At 49.6% G+C, this 24,611-nt stretch overlaps 1 protein-coding gene across 1 annotated transcript; it reads left to right on the forward strand.

The window, feature by feature from the left end:
• The first annotated feature begins 7,979 nt into the window (after positions 1-7,979).
• Zfand2a (zinc finger AN1-type containing 2A) lies at positions 7,980-20,279 on the forward strand. The gene is made up of 7 exons (XM_041649084.1): positions 7,980-8,192; positions 10,668-10,774; positions 11,513-11,607; positions 14,430-14,561; positions 16,437-16,588; positions 17,864-17,929; positions 18,113-20,279. Exons 2-7 carry the CDS (start codon positions 10,720-10,722, stop codon positions 18,126-18,128), a joined length of 516 nt encoding a protein of 171 aa, XP_041505018.1. The 5' UTR covers positions 7,980-8,192; positions 10,668-10,719; the 3' UTR covers positions 18,129-20,279.
• The last annotated feature ends 4,332 nt before the right edge of the window (positions 20,280-24,611 follow it).

Here is a 24,611-nt window from a genome sequence, read left to right on the forward strand (position 1 = left end):
GGCATTATCTGAGTGTTCTGGGGAGGTTAGGGTCTTTAGAGAACCCCCAGCCTTCTGTGTCTGTGGCAAATCTGTGATAAGGTCCTCTCCTGATGCATACCCCTCTTGTGGGCAACTTCCCTGAATGGTGGCCACAGAGGCTTGTCCCCTTTACACATCTCTGCCTTCCACCTGGTTCCACCCCTTTTCTGCCTGCACTGGGCTCTGCCCTGACAGAAGCTCTCTCTTTGTATGTCTGTCATCCATCCATCTACCTACCAATGTACATATCTATCATCCATCTCTTCATCTGTCCATATGTCCATTAATCTATCATCTACATAATCTATTATCTACCTAATAATCATTCACCATCTACTTAAATATCCATATACCCATGCATGTACATTCATGTATCCATTCCTCTATCATATATCTATCTCTTTTGTTCGTTTGATTTTTTTTTTTTTGAAACAGGATCTCACTATATAGATGAAACTTACTATGTAGACTAGGCTGAACTCGAACTCACAAGAGATCCACCTGCCTCTGCCTCACGAGTTTTGATTTAAGGGCATGTGTCCCTATGCCCAGCTCTATCCATTTCTTACACACATGTACATCCGTCTAACCATCCATTTATCCACTCATCCATCCATCCATCCAATGTATCTTTACTTTCCAGGAAGCTTCAAAACCACGATCGTGTACTTTTCTCTCCTTGTACCCAGGGAAGTATGTCTGTTATACAGAGTAGGTATGGCTTAGACCCCTACACACTGGCTGACCCCTCAACCCCTCCTCTGCCTCACAGGGAGCAAGGTGCACCTCAGAATCACCAGATCAGTCGCCTTTGTGGGTGTAGCAGCTGGTGGTAACAATTTCTCCTCTTGGAGTCCCCGGAAATCAATTCCCTTTCAATTTCAAGTCAGTACCAGTGGCGCGGAGAGGAGACTGCGTTGCCTCGCCGCCAACATGCACAGATGAAAACAATGAGCCACAGCGGCAGCCAACAGCGTGTGTTGAGCCACCCGAATTCGGCTGCCTCCAAATGGAGCCGTCGGGGCCCAGGGCTTCAATATTTAATGCTGAGACCGGAGGGGTAAAGCAGTACGGCTCGGTGGGAATGCACAGCCAAGTCACTGGCAAACTGGGTGGGTTATTACTAATTCAGAAGCCCCAGGATGCAACAGACTGAAAACAAACGGATGACTTCATGGTGTTGTTGGCCGGCAAGGGCGAGGTTCCCACCGCTTTCTCCCAGATCGAAGGCTACAACTCCTAAGGCAGGGCACAGCTGAGGCCCATTTCAGAACCTGAAATGAAGAATGGTATTTTGTACTGGCCTGATGGGTTCAGGCCTGTGGTCCTGGATATTGGAAAGCCGAAGCCATCCCAGGCTACACTTGAAAGTGCTTTGAACAATTCAGTGAGACCCTGTCTGAAAATTAAAATGTAAAACAAAACAAAGCTGAGGATTGTGGCACATGCCTAGAGTGTGAGGATCACTCAAGAGTTCAAGGTGAGTCTGACCTACACAGTGAGTTTCCAAGAAAGCCGGGATTGCATAGTGAGAGCCTGTATCAAAGTCCAAAACCTAAGCAGTAAAAAGAGAGATGGAGTAGGTGGTAGAGCACGTGCCTAAAATCCCCAGTGAGGGGCTGGGGTGTGGCTCAGTGGTAGAGCACCTGCCTAGAATCCCCCAGTGAGGGGCTGAGGTGTGGCTCAGTGGTAGAGCCCCTACCTAGAATCCCCCAGTGAGGGGCTGGGGTGTGGCTCAGTGGTAGAGCACCTGCCTAGAATCCCCCCCGTGAGGGGCTGGGGTGTGGCTCAGTGGTAGAGCCCCTGCCTAGAATCCCCAGTGAGGGGCTGGGGTGTGGCTCAGTGGGAGAGCACCTGCCTAGAATCCCCCAGTGAGGGGCTGAGGTGTGGCTCAGTGGTAGAGCCCCTACCTAGAATCCCCCAGTGAGGGGCTGGGGTGTGGCTCAGTGGGAGAGCACCTGCCTAGAATCCCCCAGTGAGGGGCTGGGGTGTGGCTCAGTGGTAGAGCCCCTGCCTAGAATCCCCACCGTGAGGGGCTGGGGTGTGGCTCAGTGGTAAAGCAGCACCTACCTGCCATTCACAAGGCCCTGGGTTCCATGTGCCGTACTTCAGTAAAAGAAAGAGCACGAGAGAATCCGAATCCAAAGTTATACCCACGGAGTCAGTCAGTACCCTTTGCTGCTGCCCTTGGACACTGCAACAGGGCATTTCCTATGGACAGGAGGTGTGGGGGACAGTGCTGGCAAAGCTGCCGCACCCTCCAGCCTTTTAGACCAAAGTCATTTTTACAGAAGTGGCAGTGACAGCTGGAAGATGGTCAGTTTCCCTGCCCTGGATGTCACATCTGCAGAAATAAGAGGCCAGCATTGAGGCCCATGCTAATTAGGCTGTGGGCTGTCTTTAGATTCTGCGGTTTTCCCACTTATGTGCATTTGCACCGGCTGTTCTCCTGCTCTGTCCCATTTGTCCCCTATCGCCCCTCTATTGCCCTGAGAACCGCCTCCACAACTGTCAGTCTGTGAGGGGCTGAGTTTCTCTTTCTGGAGGCCTTGGCTCTGGCCATGGGCCAAAGATCCTCATGGTGGGAGGCGGAGCACGTGGATCCATTTCTTGTTGGTGGCTGCACTGCACGCTGAGCGGAGGTGGCTCCCGTGGGTAGAGGAAATCAATGCGCAGCCTGCACACTCAGCATCAATAATGGAATTCTTCTGATGGAAGGCTGGAAACATCCTTGCAGGGCTGGGCTGTCTTTAGCACGCTCTCAGTGGGTCTCATTTTTCTTTTCTAATTTTGTATCTTCAAGTCACACAATTTTTGTCTGGGAAGTCATCAGCTGCAAGTGGGCATAAATCTATTACTGTTGGAGACCTGAGACGTGACATAGCTAGGGGGTGGTGCAGGCCTGCCAGTCTAGCACTCAGCAAACAGGCTGAGGCAGGAGGATCATCATTGTAAGGTCACCCTGGTCTACACAGTGAGACCATGTATCAAAGTAAAACATAAAAGTAAGGGCTAGGAGTGTGGCTCAGTGGTAGAGCACCTGCTCAGAATCCCCCACTGAGGGGCTGGAGGTGAGGTTCGGGGTAGAGCTGGATCCCTAGAATTCCTGTGAGGGAAGGGGTTAACAGCACTGGCTGAGCATGTTTATGGCCCTGGTTCAATGCCCAGTATTGGAGTTTGGGGGTGTGGGGGTGCGGAGCAGGAGTTTTAAGACAGAACCAAGGCGCAGAAGCACCTGCGTGGAGCTCATGACCCTCTTTAACACTCGTCACTGCAGTCTGGCCACAAGAACTTAAAGAAACGGGGTGCTGACTGGCTTGGTGACGCACATCTGCAGTCCCTGTCCTTGGGAAGTCACTGTGAGTTCCAGTCCTGCCTGGGCTACATAGTAAGCTTCTGTCTAAATAGACACCTATCTTCACCATGTGGCTGCCTGAAATCCAGGCAGGTTTGTTGTTGTTTTGGGGGTTTTTGTTTTTTGTTTTTACCTCTTCCCTGTATTCTTGTAATAAGTCCCAGATGCCACCTCAGATGTAAGCATCATACACGCAGTTCAAGGGCACAGTCCCCATCCTCAGGGGCCTTGTTGTCTAGTTATTTCTGGGAATGACATCATTCACATAGAGCAGATACAAGAGAAACCATGTAAAGAGTACACTGAACTGTTCACCTGTCCTCCATCCCCAACTTGGCACCTACCTCTACAATCTTGGTTTTGAGTCTCCTGGTAGCCTAGAACTCCCCATTTAGCAGAGGATGGCCTTGAACTGACCCTCCTACCTGTACCACCTTCATGCCAGGATTATAGACATGCACCATCACATCCAGTTTATTCAGTGTTTCAAAGCTTCATGCATGCTAGGCAAGCACTCTGTCAACTAAGCTACATCCCTAGCCCGTAGTATGCTTTTGGACATGTGTGTGTATTGTTCATGTGTGTGAGTGCAGACGTCTGCATGCCATAGAATGCACATAGAGGGCAGAGGATGACATCAGGTGTCAAGCTTTGCCTTCTACCTCGAGAGAGGGTCTTTTGCTCACTGCTGTACTAGCTGGCCTTCAAGCTCTGGGAAATTCCCGAGATTCTTTTTTTCACATCTCCTCTCACCAGAGGAACACTGAGAATCTAGATGTGTGTTACTATGGCTGACATCTTGTGGGTTCTGGGGCTTTGAACCCAACTGAGTTACTTCCCCGGCCCTTGCTGTGTCAGTTTACAGTGCATCAGATGTCACTAATCCTCCTCTACCAGACACATCCCAGGACCACGTTCACAGCGCATCAGGTGTCACTAATTCTCCTCTACCAGACACATCCCAGGACCACGTTCACAGCGCATCAGGTGTCACTAGTCCTCCTCTACCAGACACATCCCAGGACCACGTTCACAGCGCATCAGGTGTCACTAGTCCTCTTCTACCAGACACATCCCAGGACCATAGCTGGGTGTGATAATGAACTCTGAGTAGGAGTCACAGGCTGAAGAAGCAAGCAGAGGGTGTCATCAGTGAACAGAGTGGGGCTTCCAGAGCCAAGGGGGCCAGGGATGCTGTTGAGTGTGCTTTCCACTGTTCCAAGGTTCAAAGGAGAGGATGGAAGCTGACAGAGCTCACCTGAAGAATGGGAGCAGAAATAGACCAAGTTCCATCCCAGGTACTATTAAAAGAAAAAAAAAAGGAAAAAAAACCTAATTTTGTTGTTTTCTATAATACGTATGGCACAGTCTATCCTGGCCACAAACATCCTTCTTCCACACATCTGGAGGGATTTTCAGTCTTCCTGGATTTGCAGAGAATGGGGCTCTATGGACCACCTGGCTGGACTTCCCCCTCAAGAGCACACCCAAATAAATCTCTTCCTTGACTTCCTCAGGTTCCCTTCTCATGTGTTTCCCCTCCCACACCTATCTTCAGGTCATCCCTGGTGCACATGCCCACGCATGCACGTGCACGCACACACACATAGCCACACACACACACACACACACACACACACACACACACACACACAGATGCCTTTACCTCCTGCTTTCTACCTTGTTTTGAGACAGAATTCCTCACTGAATGTGGAGTCCGATGTCTTCAGCTAGACTAGGTGGCCAGCAACCCCCCAGCGGCTGTGCCTTCCCGGCACTGGAATTACAGGCTGCACAACCACTCCCAGCTCTGTACATGGGTTCTGATCCAGTTCTGCTCCTCATGCTTCCACAGCAAGCACCACATTGACAGGCCATTTCCCCAGTTCTCCTTGCCTGCTTTTGAGAGGATCAAGCTGGTAACATGGTGAGAAACGGCTAGAGAGGGGGTGAGGAGGTTCAGAGTGCGCAGGAGCTGTAGAGGGGCACAGAGCAGGGAACGCGACAGAGGGGAGATGAGAGCGGAGTGCCAAGAATGAAGAAAGAAGAAAACAGAAAGCTGCCAAAGTCAGAGAAACACACACAGGCCCATTACCTGTAGTACTCCAGGAAGCTGGCAAGATACCCTTGGTTTCAGGGCTAATGCTGCCAGATGCCAGGTGAGGGTCATGATATCCAGGGCAACTCTGAGACACCTAAGAGTCTAACACCAGTAGCTAACCTAGTGCGAAATCTAGAACCTCTAACCCCAAGCACCTGCGACCATAGGTTCCTATGCTCAGGGCTTGCAGCTGGGAGGCTCTGCGTCTGTCAGCACAGCCTAGAAGCCAGCCTTTGGCATCCAAGGGTACAGGTCTTCAAAACTAAATACACTTCTCCTTGCCTACTCATCATGGGTAGAGCAAAACAACCCAGACTTACTAGTAAAGGGATGGGCCGTAGTGGCGTTAAAACGCCAAAACCTGGGGGAAAGCCACAGCACTGTTACACATTCTACAGGCTGATTCTACCTCACTGCTTTCAGAGTTGGAATGTTACAGATCCCAGAACCATGTTATCTTGGGCTGGAGAGCTTTAGCTCAATTAGCCACCTCTGCCCACCAGTGCGCGTGTGACCTAACATCCTTTGCAACTGTTAGGTAAATACTTTTGGAATGCACAAACAGACCCGGCTTTCACCAACCCAGAGGCTGCGAATGCCATCAGATAGCATCTGAGGCCTGTAACAGAGGCCTCCCCTCTTGCTGGAATCCACCTGAGGTTTCCACCAAGGCATTTTGAGTATCTTCATTTATCATTTTCTTTGTCCTGTTACTATAAAAACTCTGTAAAACTTCTACTACATCAGAACAAGGTACCTGAGGTAAACGGAATCTATTCCTGTGCCAAAGTCCCTCATCTCTGAGGTGAGAACTGTGTTTTTGGACATGGGCAAAGCTCAAATGCTGCCTGTGGCTGCTAGCTGCCACTTAGAGCTGAGGATTGCATCACCTGCCCACTGGCAATCCGAGCCCAGAACAGGAAACTTCAGTTAAGGCCACAAGTCTCTGGCCTCAGCACCTGGAGCCCTAAGTCTCTGTTTCAAGACTTGGCAGCTGGTCTTAGGGTTTCTATTGCTATGATAAAACAACACCGTGACAGGGACAGCGTTCCTCTATCTTGTTCCTGCTGCAGCCATGTAAGGTCAGACTCAGTGCTGACTCCGTTTACACTCCCTCCTATGGGAAAATCCCTCAGGAAATCATCCAACCTTGTCTCAGAGACTGAGGTCAAGATGCCCCGGTTAATTGCTGCTTTTTGCTTCTGTGAAACTACTTGCTCTTCTTCCCCCTGCAATGTCAACCACAACACTGTTTTTACCTGTTTTAAGCTCCCCACAGAAAGCAGCTGGGGCTGCTCTGTGAGAACTCTTTCTCTCCGGGCAGTTGCTGGCCAGCTTAATAAAGACTCTCAAATTCCCGACTCTGGTTTTTGGGATCTTTGCCCATGACAACCACAACCAAAAGCAACTCTGGGAGGAAAAGGTTTATTTCATCGTACACTTCCAGGTAAACAGTCCATCACTGAGGAAGTCAGGGTGGGAACTGAAGCAGAAACCGTGGAGGACCACTACTTATTTGTTTGTTCCACTTTTTTTTTTTTCTCTTGAGATGGTCTCTGTGTATCCCTGGCTGCCCGGGAACTTGCAATGTAGACCAGGCTGGCCATGAACTGAGATCTGCCTGCCTCTGCCTCCTGAGCGCTAGGATTAAATGCATGAGACACCACTGCCCGGCTTGCTTTTGCTTTCTTATAGAACCTAGGACAACCAGTTCATTGGTGGCACTACTCATAATTACTCCACATTAATCACTAATTTAAAAATGCTCCCTAGGCCAATCTTATATTACTATTTTCTCAACTGTGGTCCCTTCCTCTCACATAACTACCTTATGTCAAGTTGACAAAAATAAACAAATAAACAAAAATAACCAAGACAGAGATGTAGTATTCTAGGTCTGTTAGCCCAACTCATAGGCCTTTGGCATCAAGGGCTTGGATCACCACCACTTCAACACCTTGCCTAAATCACATGCATAGGGCGAAGGTGTTCCAACCACCCTGCTAAGACACAGGCATCTTGGGTACCATTTTGTAACCCATCTCTAGACCGGATCTCACGTCCAAGGACTAACACAGGTGTTCTGTCTCCCCCAGTCCCTGGGATCCCTACAGCTTCACAGACGGGTCACCAAGTCTGTGCATACTGCAGTTCAGAACCTCAGGACGGCTACAGGGACTGCCGGGCCACAAGAATCTCGCCCGCGGCCCAGTCCTGTCTCGGGCTTCCTGGTACAGGCCTGCTACCTCGCCCAGAGCTGCCTCACCATGACTCAGCCCAGGCCAGAGATGATGCGCGACCGTTCCAGAAAAGAGGCGGAGGACAAGGTGGGGCCGAGACGGGGAACGGTCAGATTGGTCGCACGACGAATGACGATATCACGGCGCGCGGCAAGGGACCGTCACGGCGGAAAGAGACTGGCTGGACTTCGGTGACGTTTGGGGCGCGCCCGCGAGCCTAGCCTAGGGGTTACGGGATTGGTTGGCATTAGTATGGCGTCATCGGAGAGCGTCGGGAACGCCCAGGATGAGTGACTCTGTAAATGTTGGCTGAGAATAAATGGCCCGGGCTGCGACAGGTGCAATGCTACGCTTTCCGGCCTTGCGAGAAGGCGGGTGGCACGCGGGGATTGGAGCCGCAGTTCCTACTGCGGTGTCGCCGGGCTAACCACGAAGGACACCGCTGTCTCCGCCGCCGGCTACCCACGAGAACCAGGTACCAGTGTGTCGTTTTGGGTCGCGCAGAACCGGGGTCACAGGAGCTGGTGAACCAGGGGTTCACCATATTACATATTACATATTACATATGGTGTGACATGTTACATCCCCAGGTCAGCTGTCCTGAGCCAGTGTCCGTGAGCCAGGCGTGGTAATGTAGGCCTGTAGTCTCAGCACTGGGGAGGTTGAGCCATTCGATCGCAAGTTCCAGGCTAATTTGAGCTAAATAATGAAGATCCTTTGTCAAAAAAACCAGTCTAGTACTGGACGAGGCGGGTTGCACCTTTAATTCTAGTGCTCCCTGAGACAAACATAGGCGGATTTCTGAACTGGTGGTCAGCGTGGGCTACAAAGTGAGTTACAGGACAGCCAGGACTACATAATAAAGACTACCCTATCCCTAGGGGGAAAAAAAGAAAAAGAAAGGAAAGAAACAATCGATGGTCATTTAGTAATAGCATCAAGTGGTGGTATCTTTGAATAAAAACTTTCATAATGTGGATTCTGTTGTGCACGATGCCAAAAAGGTTTTCTAGCCGACAGGAATGAAAATCGACAGTGAGCAGTTAAACACACTAGGAACGAGGGCAGGTAGTGAATGGGGGTTGGCAGGTGGAACGGATGGTGTTCGAGAAGGCGGCACTGTAGATTGGTCCTTGCAAGGCAAACAAATGTTTACTGAAGCTTGAGAGTTCTAGGCAAGAAAGAGGTTAGAGAGGGGAAATAGTCAAAAGATGTAAAAAGGTGTTTAGGGGACTTGAACTCTGGATAATGCAAAAGTTTTGAGCCATTTGATGAGAGACAGAACATAGAAGAGACTTAGCCTGGCCTCGAGGATGCCAGTCTCTTTGTTGTCTGTTTCTTGTGGGTATTAATGCCTCGTGCCTCCTTCCCTGATGAGCTCTGGCCTTAAATCATTAAATAGCAAGCATAAAGTAAAACTCAGTGCATAAGGGAGTAAGAGGCAAGGGACACACCACTCTGGGGAGTGTAGTCAACTAATGTCATTTAGCACCTGGGAATAGAATCTTGTTGATGTCAACAAGTGTCCTGGGGAGATGAAATTGCAACCTGAACTTTTCCGTGGCAGCTCTGAGCTGAATCTGGAAAGCCCTTCTCCTTCTCACCACCTTTGTTTTGGTTTTGCCAGGGCTGGGGATTGAGCCTGGAACGCCCCCTTCCTACACGCTAGGCAGACATTCTGTTACTAAGCTAAGCACCTCAGTGTCTCTCCTCAAACGTCATCCGCCTTTTTCTTTGAAGTAGGATCATCTGTCAGTGAATCCTGACTCCGACTCCACAGCACTAGGATTTCAATCACTAACCATTACCCCTGACTTTTTTCTTTTTCCTTTTGTTTTGAGACTGGGTCTCGCTATATCTCTGTGACTGTCCTGGAACCTGCTACATAAATCAGACTGGCCTTGAACTCACAGAGATCCTCCCGCCTCTGCCTCCCAAGTAATTGATATTAAAGGCGTGCGCCCACCGTGCTGAGCTGTACCTGACTTTTTTTATGGGAACTCTGGAGATAGAAATTCAATGCCCAGGCTCACAAGGGAAACAGTTTATCAGTTGAACTATCTCTCTGGCCCTCTTTCTACTGTTTTGTTTTTGTGTTTTAAGCAGAGTGTGATTGTTAGCTTTAACTATCCACCTGGCACAACTTAGAAGCACCTGGAAGAAAGTCTCAATGAAGGATTGTCTGTCTATATTGGGCTGGCCGGTGGGCATGTCTCAGGCTGGGGTGGGGAGTTTTCAAGTTCATTGATTAGGGAAGACCCAGTAAACTATGGGTGGCATCATTCCCTAGGCAGGGGGGCCTGAACTATATAAGAGTGGAGAAATGGAGTTGTGCTCAAACAAGTGAGCAAGCATTTATTCATTTCTCTCTGGTCTTGCCTGTGGATGTGACGTGACTGTTTCAGGTCCCTGCCACCTTGACTTCCTTACAGTGATGGGACTATTACCTGGAATTGAGCGAAGTTAAGCCCTTTCTCCCTGAAGGTTCTTTTTATCACAGCACAAGGGAGGAACTGATACACCTGGTCTCCCAAAGCTGTCCAGGCTGGCCTAGAGTTCGTGTGATTCTCTAGCCCCAGCCTTTAGAGTGGTTGGGATGACAGGCCTGCACCTCCTACCACGGCTTGGGAGTCTCAGGATGCATTGAAATGTGACTTTCCTGGAAATCCCATGACTGGGACATGCTTTGTAAACTAGGATCTAAAAGGTCTAGACAGCAAGCCGCCTCCCACCGTGGGTGTGGGTCTCCGATAGAGACTTGGTGTTTATGGAGAGACTCCCACTTGCCTCTCTGCTGAAGTCTTGAGCGCTTGTGAGACTTCAGTCTTTCCCATGGCCCCAGGATGATTCGGATAACCCATGCTCCCCATAGAGGGAGTCTTTTGGTGCTCATTAGCCGCAGGTTACAGGTCCTGGTGATTAACTTGGGGCCTCATTCTCTTTATTCTAGTTCCCACAGGGATACTTAAATACCTACCTGTGTTTTGGACACCGTGTTCATAATGGAGTTTCCTGACTTGGGGAAGCACTGCTCAGAACCGACTTGCAAGCAGTTAGGTAAGAACTTTCGAGAGTTCCTTCTAGGAAACAATATTTCATTGGCTGTTTTGTGAGGGACACCTGGCTATTACACTATTAACTAAGTAGTTGGCCTCTGCCCCGGCCTTTGGCTTCTCAGTATAAGGACTCCGGTGCAGGACACAGGGTCTCTTCCTCACTGTAGTTCAGCATCCACCTAAGACCTGGCAATGGCTGCCGGGGCTATGCAGATAAAGTATACAGCTTGGGTGGTTGCGATACCACAGAGGTGGAATCCATGTTGAGAGGATAGCTTTGTGGGTCCTTTGGTGTCTCTTGGCCTTATTACATTTCTAGCCTTGGCACTGGGGTTGTGGCTGAGTTGATAGAACTCTTTGCCCAGCATGTACGAAGCTCTGGATTCCATCCCAGCACCATGTAAAACCAGTGTGGTGGCTCATGTCTGTAATCCCAGCACTGGAGAGAAAGGTACAGGCAGGAGGAACACACATTCAAGGTCTTCCTAGGCTACACAGTGAGTTCCGGGCCAGCCTGGGCTAAATAAGACCACTGTCTCATTTTTTTTCTTTTCTTTTTTTTTTTTTTTTAATTTCCTCTCCCCAAAGTTATTTTCTCTCACGTGACACTTCAGGGTGTATATGTCTCTGAAAGGAATGAGGATCCTAGTGTAGATATGTTCCTGCTTTGACTGCTCTGTAATTCTTTGGTTCCAATCTTTCAGAAACTTACTGTTTCGTCTTGATTTTTGTTTTTTAGATTTTCTGCCAATAACATGTGACATGTGTAAACAAGATTTCTGTAAAGACCATTTTTCCTACGCGGGTCATAAGTGTCCCCTTGCATTCAAGAAGGTAACTCATCCTCTGGGGTCTAGACTGCACGCACCGCACCTGCTCTGTGCAGGCCAGAAAACAGTCTGGGATAGCCATGCTTTGAGTTCCAAATGAGCGGGTTTATTAAGTGTGTAGCAAACCGAGGTAAAAGAGTAAGTAGCGAGAGAGAGCTGGAAGAAGGGGTGATGGTGGATGGGTAGGTGAATAGTAAAGCATCATCCAGTTGGGCACTTAGGACATCCAGCAGAAACAACTGGGGAGGTTGAGGGAGGCAGCCGGACCTCCCAATGGCTGTGTTCTTCTGGCTTCCTGTTCCCACTGCAGGCGCTGTCCTGTCATGGGGTAAGCAACGGGCCCTATATTGGAAGTCGTTTCCCCTCTAGCTGTTCTCCGTGACATGGTGCTTTACTCTTGGGCTGCACTGCCGTTCTCTTCTCCCTGTCACAGTTAGGGGACGGACCCATCCCCAGTCAAGAAGGCTTAGAGGACGTGTTGAGACAAACACGAGTGAGCTTGAAATGGAGTGGGGATGGGTTGCATCGTGGCTTCCAGAGCCAGCTTCTCAGTGAACGCAGGGGTCAGGTTAGCAATATAGCAATATACCTCACATCTATACAGTGGATACCAGCCACAGCAGGTGCTTACATTAATTGGGTTTTTTCTATTATTTACTTGTTTAGTTCCGTTTTTTGAAACAGGGTCTCACTTCGTAGCTCTGATGGCTTAGAATTTTCTGTCAGTCAGGCTGACCCTGAATTCACAAGAGATCCATCTGTCTCTGCCTCCTAAGTGTTGGGATTAAAGGTGCTCTCCACTACACCCAGCTGCTATCCACATTTTTTGAAACAAGATCTGTTATTGAATTTGGAGTTTACCAAGTGGCCTGATTGGCTGGCCAGCAAACCTGAAGATCTTCACATCTCTGCCTTCCTGGCATTGGAATTACAAGTACATACTGCTAGTCAGGCACAGTGGTAGCACATGCCTTTAATCCTAGTACTTGGGAGGCAGAGGCAGGTGGATCTCTGTGAGTTTGAGGCCAGCCTAGTCTGCAGAGTGAATTCCAGGATAGTCAGGGCTACACAGAGAAACCCTGTCTCAAAACAAATAAAAACAACAAAATTAAATGCAAGCACCTAACTCTTTCATGGATGCCAGAGTCTGAACTTGGGTTTCTGAGCCATCTCCCCAGCCCCTTTAGACTCTACTCTGCATGTAAGGGAATAAACACCCTTGGAGGGAGATGGCCAATTTTTAGTGTCTCTGCTTGCTACAAGACTGTATGGAAGGACTCACATAGATACTGGTGATTTGTGTTCTGAGCTGTCTGTCCCTGGCGGGTGCAGAGGGTCAATAGTAACAGTCTTCCGGGACAGTCAGGAAGTCAGGAGAGCCCTTGATTGCCTGTGCAGCCTGTGCGTGCAGGTGTGCTGACTCCAGATAGTGTGTGTGTGTGTGTGTGAGTGTGAGAGAGAGTCAGGACTGAGCTAGTTTAGTGGATGGACTGTGGCTGTAGGCCATGACCCCCGAGGCCCATGGGGGAAGTCTACACCCTCCCAGCCAAATTGTGCTGTGTCTGAGGGCAAGGAGAGGACACCCTCAGGTGCCATCCACCCTGTTTTCTGAGATAGTCACTCACTGCCTGGAATTCACCAAGTAGGTTAGCTGGCTGTTTAGCAAGCCCCGGAGATCCTCGTGTCTCCACTCCGCGGTGTTGGGATTGCCAGCACATTTCACCAAACCTGGTTTTCAGGTGCGTGCTGGGAGGAGAACTCGGGTCCCGATGCTTGCATGGGTATCTCTACCACCTGGGCTGTCTCCCAGCCCTCAGATTGCACCCTCAGTGTGTGCTCCACAATCAAGCCTTCACAGTTGGCCCCTTCACCTTCACACACTTGGCTTGTGGATTCCCCTGCACCAGTGAACAGCAGGTATCAAAAGTTTCTTGTTCCTTCGGTCTTTGTAGCAGGAGTTTCTAGGAGATTCCACACTGTCAGGCAGACACTGGGAGGTGCCTATTAGAACCCCGGGTCCCTCAAGTCCATGGGTTCATTCTGTCCCAGAGGTGACTCACAGGTTATGTGAGTGAACCCTGCCACTTCCTCTGGTGGCATATGGACAGGGGGTGACTTTGTCACATGCCTGAAACAGTGCTGGGCACAGTTCAGCCAAGTCACTGGGGTGGGTGGGGTAGGTGACTCACATTCCTGCTTACCAGGTTCTGATGACTAGGTGACCACCTGTTTGTGTGTCATCTGGACCTTTCCTTGTACCCATGGTGTCTATCCAGAGATCACACAATAATGCTTTGTTTCTTGGGCAAAGCAGCCAACTGAGGCAGCCCTCCTGCAGACAGCAGGCCACACATGCCTGTGATCCCTGTTTCCGTCTGGTGTCAGCTGCCCCATCCCCCCTGGCATGGACCCCTCCGTCAGTGGTCCTGGCTCAGAGTTTTGCCTTCACTCGCTTCAAAGCCCCTCTCAGTGACCGACAGACAGCAGTGTGGTGTAGCCTGTCCACTGCCGAGGCCATTCTTCCTGCTTGCAAAGCCACTGATGGTCAGAGAGGCAGCTGCATAGAGCGGCTGCCGGGATCCTTCCTGCCAGGGGCTCTGAGGGGTCAGGTGGGTCCCCCTCACAGCCATGCACCTCCCCGATCCCTTCAAAGCTGGTGGTGGCCTTCCTTGGGTCTTTACTCTTATGCTGTAGGTGACATCCTGTCACCGCAGTTTCTTGTCCTCACCAGTGTGCTCCCCTGGTAAACACATTTTACCCTCTGTGTGTGAGTGTGTGTGACGTTTGAGTGGGAGTCTTGGTGTCATTGTGTGTTCATTATTTCAGGATGTGCAGGTGCCCGTGTGTCCCCTCTGTAATGTCCCTATCCCTGTGAAAAGAGGTGAGATCCCAGACGTGGTGGTTGGAGAGCACATGGACAGAGACTGCACCTTTCACCCTGGGAGAAACCAAAAGAAGGTGAGAGCTGGGTTAGGGCTGGCACACACACTGGCACACACGGTGACACACACGCTAACATATACGCTGAAACACACACACTAACACAAACGCTAACACAGCATAGTGCTGCTGCTGCTGCTTTGGGGAGACAGCATCTCACATAGCCCAGGCTGGTCTCCTATTGCTGTGCATTCAAGTATGACCTTGAGCCCCTGATCCGGCTGGCTCCTCCTGAGTACTAGAATTACATCATGCTCTCCCATGCCTGCTTTATGTGATGTTGGAGATCGAACCCCGGACATGGTGCTTGTTAGGCAAACACTCTTCAGACTGAGCCACACCTTCAGTCCTAAGGTATCTTTTCTAAGTGTGGAGTGCCGCCAGGCAGTGGGAAGCTGAGGACTTCCTGCTTGGTGAGTGGAGAGTTTGCTGCATGGGAACAGTTCCCAAGACTCACAAGGGTCCCCGTTTAGGTCCTCATCTTCAGGAGTCCCCAAGCGTCTCTTCTGAGATGAAAGAGGGCAAGGCTTTCTAGAATATTCTGTTGACTCCTTTTCTGCACTCCCCTGGAGTCAGAAGAAGGGGTCACCTGTCCTCTCCTGGGGGTGGGGGTGTACCTGTCTTGGGTCTTTCTTGGAGAATAATGGGACCTCTCAGAGAAGGTTTGTCCCCTGCCACCCAGAGGGCAGCACAAGCGAGGACTGTGTGGCCCTTGAGCCGGGCATAGCTGCCTCCATCCTGCCCCACCATTGGGACTCACAGCCTCCATCCAACCAGGTCTTCAGCTGTGCCTCTCTGTTAAAGGTGGGCCTGTGGCCTCTCTGGGATGCGGGCCTGCCGAGCCCCGCCTCCAGCGGCTGTTTCTGCCCTGTGCTGTGTTTCCTCAGAAGGCTTGCTCTGAGGCTTCCTCCAGCTAACAGCTGGGTCTTGTCTCACCTGCCAGCTCCAGGTCACGTGCCTTTAGCTTCCGAAGTCTGACTGCATCCTTTCCCTCTCCCTTTCTTCCTCCTCCTACGTTCCCGCTTTCCTTCCCTCCCTCCCTTCCTTCTTGTTTTTGAGACTTAGTCAAGCTCACTCTTGATCCTCTACCTCAGCTGTCTGAATGCTGGGAATACAGGCCTCCTCCATCCAGCCTAGCTCTTTTTGTTGTTTGCTTTTTTAGACTTATTCCTTTTGGAGAAACCTCTTGGGTGCTGTTTTGTTGATGCTTCACGAGGGGAAAAACCTTACCGCTTGCAGAGCCCTTCCTTAGCAGCCTTCTGCAGGCCACACTTTCCCAGGGCCTGAGCTCCGGGCTCGGGAGCCCTCCCATCGCGGCTGCTCCTCCCGTGGGAGTTCCTCATGTGTTTTTCTCCTGCTTATTGTTTTCTCTGATGTTCAGCCTCATCCTGCCCCACCATTTTCCAGAGTAAACACACACACTTCGTCTGTACAGCTTCTAGAAGAGTTTTTTACACACACATGCATACATACATACACGTAAACATACATATACATGCACACACAGGCCGGGGAGCAGCTCAGTGGATAAAGCTTTCCACCTGGTCATACAGCCCTGAAAACCTGAGTTAAAGCCAAGTAAGCCACTGTCCTCAGAACTCCTGAGCCAGTGGCCCCCATGGAGCTGCTCTCACTCTCTTGCTTTGCCTCCTTTCCTGCCCTGTTTTCTTTCTGCAAGCTTCAGTCACACACACACACACACACACACACACACACACACACACACTCTCCTGTCCCTCACAGGACCGGGTTGCAGGCATATACATGTAGCCATACCCAACTTTTACATGGGTGCTTACAGAGTCACAGGCCTGTGCCACTGGGCCCAACTGACAGGGCCCATTTGGGCTGGGCTGGTGACAGCTGCTCACAGAAGCAACTTTATTCTTGCAGGTTTTCACACACAGATGCTCGAAAGAGGGATGCAGGAAGAAGGAGATGCTGCAGCTGGCTTGTGCACAGTGCCATGGCAACTTCTGCATTCAGCACAGGCATCCTCTGGACCACAACTGCCAAGCTGGGAGCAGCTCGTCTAGCAGGGGAAGGTGAACACAGACTCCTGGTGCCGCCCATCTGATGCGCAGGAGCTTAGATTCTCAGTCAGAGCTGGGGTCCTATGAAGTTAGTTCTGCAGCTGCTGCATGCGGGATACCATAACATCAGGAATTTATTCTTTCATGAGCTGAGAACAGAGAGTTGGCGGCTGTTTGCCTCATTCTGAGAGGCCTCACCTCTCCCAGTTTCTCCCAATTTTTGGTCTGCCCAGTACTCCCTGGTGAGCCTGGCTTTGTAGGCATGTTGCTCCCTCTCTGTCTTTGTCTGAGTGCCCGTCTGCATTCTGCCTCCTGCTCTATTAGGACATAGTCAGTTGTGTGCCCTGCTGTCTTGATGGCTGAGACGACTCTGTTTGGTCATCTCAGACTTGTCTCTAAATGAAGTCCCTTCTGAGTGCTAGGGTTGGGTTAGGGCATTTTTTTCTTTTGTGCAAGGGGGCACAGGCACAGGTCATCCTTTATTGCTATTTTTTTTTTTGGTTTTTTGTTTGTTTGTTTGTTTTTTCAAGACAGGGTTTCTCTGTGTAGTTTTGAAGCCTGTCCTGGAACTGGTGCTGTAGACCAGGCTGGCCTCAAACTCACAAATATCCGCCTGCCTCTGCCTCCCGGGTGCTGGGATTAAAGGTGTGTGCCACCACCACCCATCTTCTTATTGCTACTTTTATAAGTAGTAGAAACTTCTGTCTGCACTCCTGAGACAAAATGAAATATAACTTACGTGTGTGTGTGTGTTTGTTTATGTGTGCCCCTGCCCACCTGCCTACCCATGCACACACTCAGGTGTGCATGGATGTTAGTCCTTGAGTTCCACCTTGTTTGACACAAAGCCTCTTGTTTGCTGTGACGTATGCCAGGCTGACTGGCCTGAGAGTTTCCCTGTAGGTTGCTGCCTTCACCCCCCACATTCCTGTAGGATCCCTGGGATTGCGGGCACACACTAGCATCTGGCTCGTTCATAGCGCTGGGAGTTAAATGGGTCCTCAGGCTTGTGCAGCAAGCACTCTCCGCTGAACCATCTGCCAGCCCCATAAGTTACCTCTTAGTCTTTAATCTTTAGTTGGGAGTAATGATACATAGATGCTACAGCATGCATTTACAGAGGTCAGAGGACAGCTAAGTTACTTTGTATTGCATTTGACTTTCTTAGCTTTCTTAAGCTGTTTGTATGTGATCCAGGCTGGAGCACAACCGTCTAACTGCATAGACATGAGTGGGCTTTTTGATGCGGTCAGAGGATCGAATAAACACATCTGACTTTCTCTCTAGGCCTTCAGCATCCAGCGCTCCTGAGCAGAAGCCATCGGGAATCAGTTGGCTGGCCCAGCAACTCAGGTACTGGTCTAAATTGTCTCTCAAACATGTGACACGGCATGCTTCCATAATAAAGGCCATGTCTGGCTACAGTGGCTGTGTCTAGAGTGTCTCAAGTGACCCCCAAGGCCCTTTTTCATGACAGATTCCTTCTAGGCAGTTCCGATGTGTGGTGACCCATCGCTTCTTTCTCTTCTTTTCCAGGCGGACGGTGAAGTGACAGCGTGGACCACACAGCAGCTCCTTTCTGTTGGGTTTTAACCCTGACCTCCAGCACCTGCCTGATTCTCCTGGTAGACTGAGTCTTTATGGAAAAGTCTCCATTGTTCAAGTTAGGGCAGAGAGATGTCTCAATGGGTAAAGCGCTTGCCTCACAAGCCTGAGGACTAGTTTATCCCCAGAATTCATGTTTTAAAAAAGCCACATATGGTTGGTGCACACTTATAATCTTACCAATGTAGAGTGGAGGCAAGCCAATCCCTGGGGCTCTCTGACCAGCAGCCTGGCCTAATTGGGGAGTTCCAGGCCAGAGTGGCATCACCTCAAAAAACAGGGTGGACATTTCCTGAGGAGGGACATTGGAGATTCATTGGACTTCACACACACACAGTGCATAAAATTATTTAACAAAAAAAAAATGAGGCTGTTCAGCAACTTTGACGGGCGTTACGTTCCTGTAGCAAGCTGCTGAGTTCAGGAGCTGAGGACCTGTGTAAACATCATTAGTGGTGGCTTTGGCCTGTGGTATACCATTTCTGAAAAATTCTGTCCTATAACAGAAAAGAGCTGCTGATGTCTCTGAATTCTTCCCTACATGGCTTTTGTAATGAGGTGTCTGTGGGGCACAGTCCACTCACAGTTCTCAAAAACTCAAGTCAGTGTGGTGCCCTTTCCTGACCCAGGCTGGGGCTGCTGTGGAGGGAGGATGTGCACTTGGCATACAGTGGACTTAAGAAACCAGCTTAGCCGTGCCATGACTCCTCATGCCCGGCTTCAGTTTTCACTTTGAGACAGAGTCTCACATGAAGCTTCAGCTGCCCTGGAACTCACTCTGTAGACCAGGCTGGCCTTTAACTCACAGAGATCCACCTGCCTCTGCCTCCCAAGTGTGGGTCCAGTTTTAACTCCCAAGAAGAGCATCATGAAAGGGAAGCCTTCTCTGGACTTTCTGGTGGCAGCAGGCAGGGGCCTTTTTGGGCTCTTCTTTGAGGAGCAGAAACCCAGACAGGAAGAGCAGTGGAGAGGGTCTGCCACCAGCTGCCCATTCCCACGTGGGGGAGAGCACGTCTGGAGTGCCCCGTGACAGATACCAGCATTAGGTTGATCCTGATGACCACTGGGTGTCAGGGATGTCGTGGGACCACCCCCACCCCCCGGCCGGTTTTGCCCTTAACCCTGATTTCTGACACCTTTGGGGCAGTTGAACTCCCTGAATGACATGCCTAGCAGCATCCTGCAGGGTTTTGTGGCCTCTGGCTGTAATGGGGAGGCAGGACTGGGGCTCAGTCTGTTCTCTGAAGACTTGACTGTGAGTGTCCTAAGCCAGTGCCTCTCCAGGGTCCACGTCAGTACAGCTCCCGACTCTCATTGCATTGCTTCCCACTCCCTGTCTCTGACTAGTTCTGAGGGGACTCGGGGTTTGCCCTTAGAACAAGGTCTAGGCTGTGGTGCTGTGTGGAGACATTGAGACAAATCATTTCTTTGCCTCCACTTCCCAGGGTGGTAGCCCCTAGCCTTCATGGTGATGGGCACTTGAGATGTAGCCAGCATACGGGAGCTTTAAATTCTGCTTCAGATTTGAAATATCTGGGTTTATAATTCAGCACTGTTTAAGTACGTTAGGGACTTGGGTGTGTGAACCTACCTCCTAACCATTTATGAAATAAAAATGCCTCAGCTGAAATAACTCCAAATTGGGGATTAAAAGTCATTGCTCCAGTGATTTAAGAGTTGCCCTGCTCTTGCAGAGGACAGGAGTTCAGTTCCAAGCGTTGCTCACAACTACACGTAAGCTTCAGCTCCTGGCATTCGACGCCTCTGGCCTCTACGGGCACTTGTACTCAAAGGCATACACCCTTAAACACATAAAGAAAAATCAGAAGTATGTTGGGAAAGGTTAGGGCCTAGCTTTGTGGGTGAACACTCGCCTAGGGTCCACCAGTGAGGAGCTGAGGCCATGATTCTATAGGAGAGCACCTGCCTAGCACCCTTCAGGTCTGGGGAATGGTTTTTAGTAGAGCACCTGCCTGTCATGTCTGAGGCAAAGGAAGCAAAACAAAATCACCAGACTTTGAGGATTATATCAAATGTAAGACATTGTTTATATGTTAAAGTATTTTATATGTAATGGTAAATAAAATTATTTCGCCTGTTTGTTTTTTATTTATTTTTAGACAGTCTCGCTAAATAGTGATCTCTAGACCAGTGTGACCTTGAACTCACAGAGCTCTTGCCTCCACCTGGAATTAACAGATGCGCCATCACCCCCAGCTTGTTTACTTTTCTATGTGTGTGTTTTGTCTGTATGTGTGCCGCGTATGTGCCTGGTGCTTGCAGAGGCCAGAATGTGTTTTCTTAGGAAGTGTCGATACTTATTTTCAAAGTCTGCATTTTGTGTGTGTGTGTGTGTGCATGCACGTACATACATGGAGTTCAGGTGCGTTTGCACATGTCAGAGCACAAGCATGCACAAATGTGGAGGCCTGAGGATGACCTTCGGTGTCTTCCTTGGTTGCGGATCATCTGGTCTAGCTGCCAGCCAGCTCCAGGAATCCCTGTCTTTGCCTCTTGCATGCTGGGACTACTGGAAAGCTGCCATGCCCACCTGACCCTTCTTTCTTAAGAACTGGGGACTTGAACGCTGGTCCTCACACTTGTGTGGCAATCACTTTGCCCTCTGAACATCTTCCCGGCCCTGTGTACTCTTTTTAAGCAGAGACTTAGCAGCTTGTCCCTCTACTCTAGTACAGATTAGCATTCTCTGTCCTCAGCTGCTGGGGTGCTATGGGCAGAGGCTTTTGGGGAACACTAGGTGGAGGGAGGAGCTTTGTATCCCTAAGACTTGCTGTTAAGCCATGTGTTGGTGTCCTGGTCCCTGCCCAGCCACCATGTAGTTAGCATCATGGTGTATGCACAGTGCTGGGATGAACAGGTGCATTGGCACCCCTGTGTGTCATCCAGTGAGCACCAGCCTGGCCTTGGGCTCCCTCAAAACCCTCCCAGAGGCACAGGAAGTGGGACTGAAGCCAGATTGAAAAATGGAGAAAATTGACAAGAAAATGTAAAGAACCTACAAACACAAGAGTGAAAACCAGCTGAGAAACAAGAATTCTAATGTAATTAATAACTGCTTAAGGCCTTGCTTTTCTCAGCTCGCTGCTCCCAAAGAGGACCAGAATTCAATTCCCAGCACCCATGCCTGGCAGCTAACAGACTGGTACTCTACCTGGGCGGGAGGGGGGATTCTGATGCCCTCTTCTGGTCTCCATCAGTACCTGTACCACATGTACACACTGAAACACATAAATTTTTTTTAAATCCCTTTTAAAAGATTATATCCCCATCCAAGGCACTCCTAGAACCACCCTATGATTTCAGTTATAGAAAAGGGAGCAAAGATAGAGGAAGGGGTGTCCCCTAACAATCCGTTAGGTAACAAAATTCCAAAAGCTACCAAAATCCTACATGCAGTCACCATTGAAGACACTTAACCACTGATCTTTAAAAAGCTCACACCCATGGGCTAGAGAGTTGAGCTGGCTGGAGAGAGTTTAAGAGAACCCAGGTTCCATTCCCAGCACCCATATGGTGGCTCATAACTGTCTTGTAACTCCAGTCCCAGAGGATCCAATACCCTCTTCTGACCTCTGTAGGCACCAGGTACATACATGGTGAGCATATATGAATGCAAGGCAAGTATACACATAAAAATAAATATAAAACTTAAAAAATTAGGCCAGCCAGCCATGGTGGTGCACACCTTTAATCCCAGCATTTGGGACCCAGAGGCAGGCAGATCTTTGAGTTCAAGACCAGTTTGGTCTACAAAGCAAGTTCCAGGACAGTGAGGGCTGTTACATAGAGAAAGCCTGTCAAAAAAACAAAAACAAAAACAAAAACAACAAAATTAAGGAGCCCACACCTATACTCTGATGTGTGGTTTATTACTTTGGTGACTTCTTTTTTCCTCTTTGTTGTTTTGAGAGTGTCTCATTATCTAGTCTGATAGACGTGTGACCTCTGAACTCACAGAGAGCCACCTGCCTCTTCCTCCCAAAGGCTGAGACTAAAGGTGTGAGTCACCACACCCAGATCGTTTCTTTGAAACAACACCCTAAGTATCCACGGCTCACCTCAAGGGAGGTCTTGAGCCCCTGATCCTCCTGCCTCCACTTTCCAGGTACTAGGCTCACAGACGTTTATCACTCTACCAGTCTCTAAGGTGCTGGTGATGGAACCTAGGGCTTCACCGATGGTTGGTGAACATGCTACCAAGTGAGCTACAGCCCATCCTGCTATTTTGATAACTAGTCCTGAAATTCTTTTCTGCATTGAAACCAAGGATTCTGTTTTACCTGAATCAAGGTTCCCTAAAAGATTTTTAAAAATTTAAAGAAAACTTGACGACTCGGTGCTTGCTGAACACTTCCTGCTCTTCTGAGAATTCAAGATCGATTCCTAGCACCCTCATCCATCACACACCCAGCTCACAACCATCTGAAACTCCAGTTCTGGAGAATCCGAAGCCCTCTACTGGTCCCCGCCGGCACTGCAGTGCACAGATCACATGCAGACAAAACACTCATATACAAAAAATTAAAACATTTTTTATTTTTAAAAAGATTTCTTTTATTATGTATGCAGTGTTCTGCCTGCATGTTTGCCTATACGCCAGAAGAGGGCACAAGATCTCATTACAGATGGTTGTGAGTCACTGTGTAGTTACTGGGATTGAACTCAGGATCTCTGGAAGAGCAGCCAGTGCTCTTAACCTCTGAGCCATCTCTCCAGCTTTAAATCTTTATTTTAAAACAACAGGAAATAAAAAGAGTTTTAAAGAAATTCCTCAGGCTGCTACAGGTGACAGAATGGAGCCCCCATCCCTGTTGCTGCTGAGAGGCCTGCACAGAAGCTGCCCCAGTGGGCACAAGCCAGTGGGCACTAGATTGTCCAGGCGTGTCACCATCCACCTGCCAACCATCCCCAGTTCTACAGAGTGTAAAATCGACCTTTAACTTAATTATGTGTGTACATGAGACTGAGTGTTCTGCCCACACATATGTCTGCACACATATGTGTGTGTGCCTGATGTTCTGGGTGTTATAGCTCCTGGAACTGGAACGTGGCCATGATTGTGAGCCACCATGTAGGTGCTAGAACTGAACCCAGATCCTCTGGAAGAGCAGCAAGTGTCCTTAACTACTGAGCTGTTTCTCCAGCCCTGGAAGATGTCTTATAGGTTTATGTTGTTTAAACAGAATCCCAGCATGTAGCCCAGGCTAGCCATGAGCTTGAAATCCTACTGCCTCCACCTCCCAACTGCTAGAGTCCTGGGATTGCAGGCAAGAGCTCCCACACCTCTCAAGCCTTGTGGCCTCATTTCGTGGAGCTGCTTGGGATCTATGTCTGGTATAGGCTGGAAGGGTCAGCACATTAGCCAAAGGCTTCCTTCCTGTCTCTTATGGGGCAGACACCTCTTCAACTGCTCTGACATCTTAGAGCTGGCTTTGGGAAGGGTCTTTCTCCCCGTCTTGGCTGCTTCCTCCCTTTTTTGAGTTGTCTTCTGTTGTCAGATCCAGTCTATCTTTGGGTGGAGTCCAAAGCCTGGCTGTTTTTCAGACCAGAGACTAGGGACAGCGGCTGGCTTTTCAGGAGTGTGAGCTGCAGTTTCTGTCCTTCTCACAAGATGTCACCAGAAGGCCTTCTTTGGAGTGGAGGTTGACAGTGCCGCAGGCCCTTCCTATGAGGCACCGGTGGTGTCCCTGAAACCTGGGTCTGAGCAGTCACCCTCACCTGGAGGAACTGCTGGGGACTAACAAGGGTCTCTTCAGTTCCTCAATTCCAAAACGAGTTTGGGAAGTGGGTCGGTATGTGGGTGAATTAGATTTTCTTTCCCAAGTTCAAACTTGAAAAGGGGGATCTTTGATGTTCTCTCTGCTTTACAAGTGTCTTCTTTTCCCCATGTGTGTGTGTTGTGTGGTGTGCATATGTGTAGTGCAGAAATGTGTGTGTGTACAGACCAAAATTGATATCAGACATCTGCCTCAATCACTCTCCACTTTATTCATTGAGACAGACACTCTCAATTGATCCCAGAGTTCAATGATTCAACTAGTCTGGCTAACCAGGCTGTTCTGGGTTCCTCTGTCTCTGCCTCCTGAGCACCGGGAGGGATTGCAGGCTACTGCCAGGCCTGCTGGCTTATTCACTTGGGTTCTGGGGATCTGAACTCCTGTCCCACCTGTTCAGCAAGGACTTTATCCACTGAGCCATCCGCAGCCCATGTTTTCAAGGGTCTTGAGGGGGGTATGGGAGGGAAAGTTGGCCTGACTTCCCCTCTTGTCCTGGGTAAGGAGTGACTTGTTTTATTTTTCTGGAACAGTGTGAGAATGCATAATCAGAGGCGGGAAGGGTGGCTCGGTGATTGAGAGCACAGACTGCTCTTCCAGAGGCTCTCAATTTGACTCCCAGCACACACATCAGG

The sequence above is a fragment of the Microtus oregoni genome, unplaced genomic scaffold (genome assembly GCF_018167655.1).
Source record: "Microtus oregoni isolate MIOR12 unplaced genomic scaffold, Mior012 000003F_ref0000135, whole genome shotgun sequence".
NCBI lineage: Eukaryota > Metazoa > Chordata > Mammalia > Rodentia > Cricetidae > Microtus > Microtus oregoni.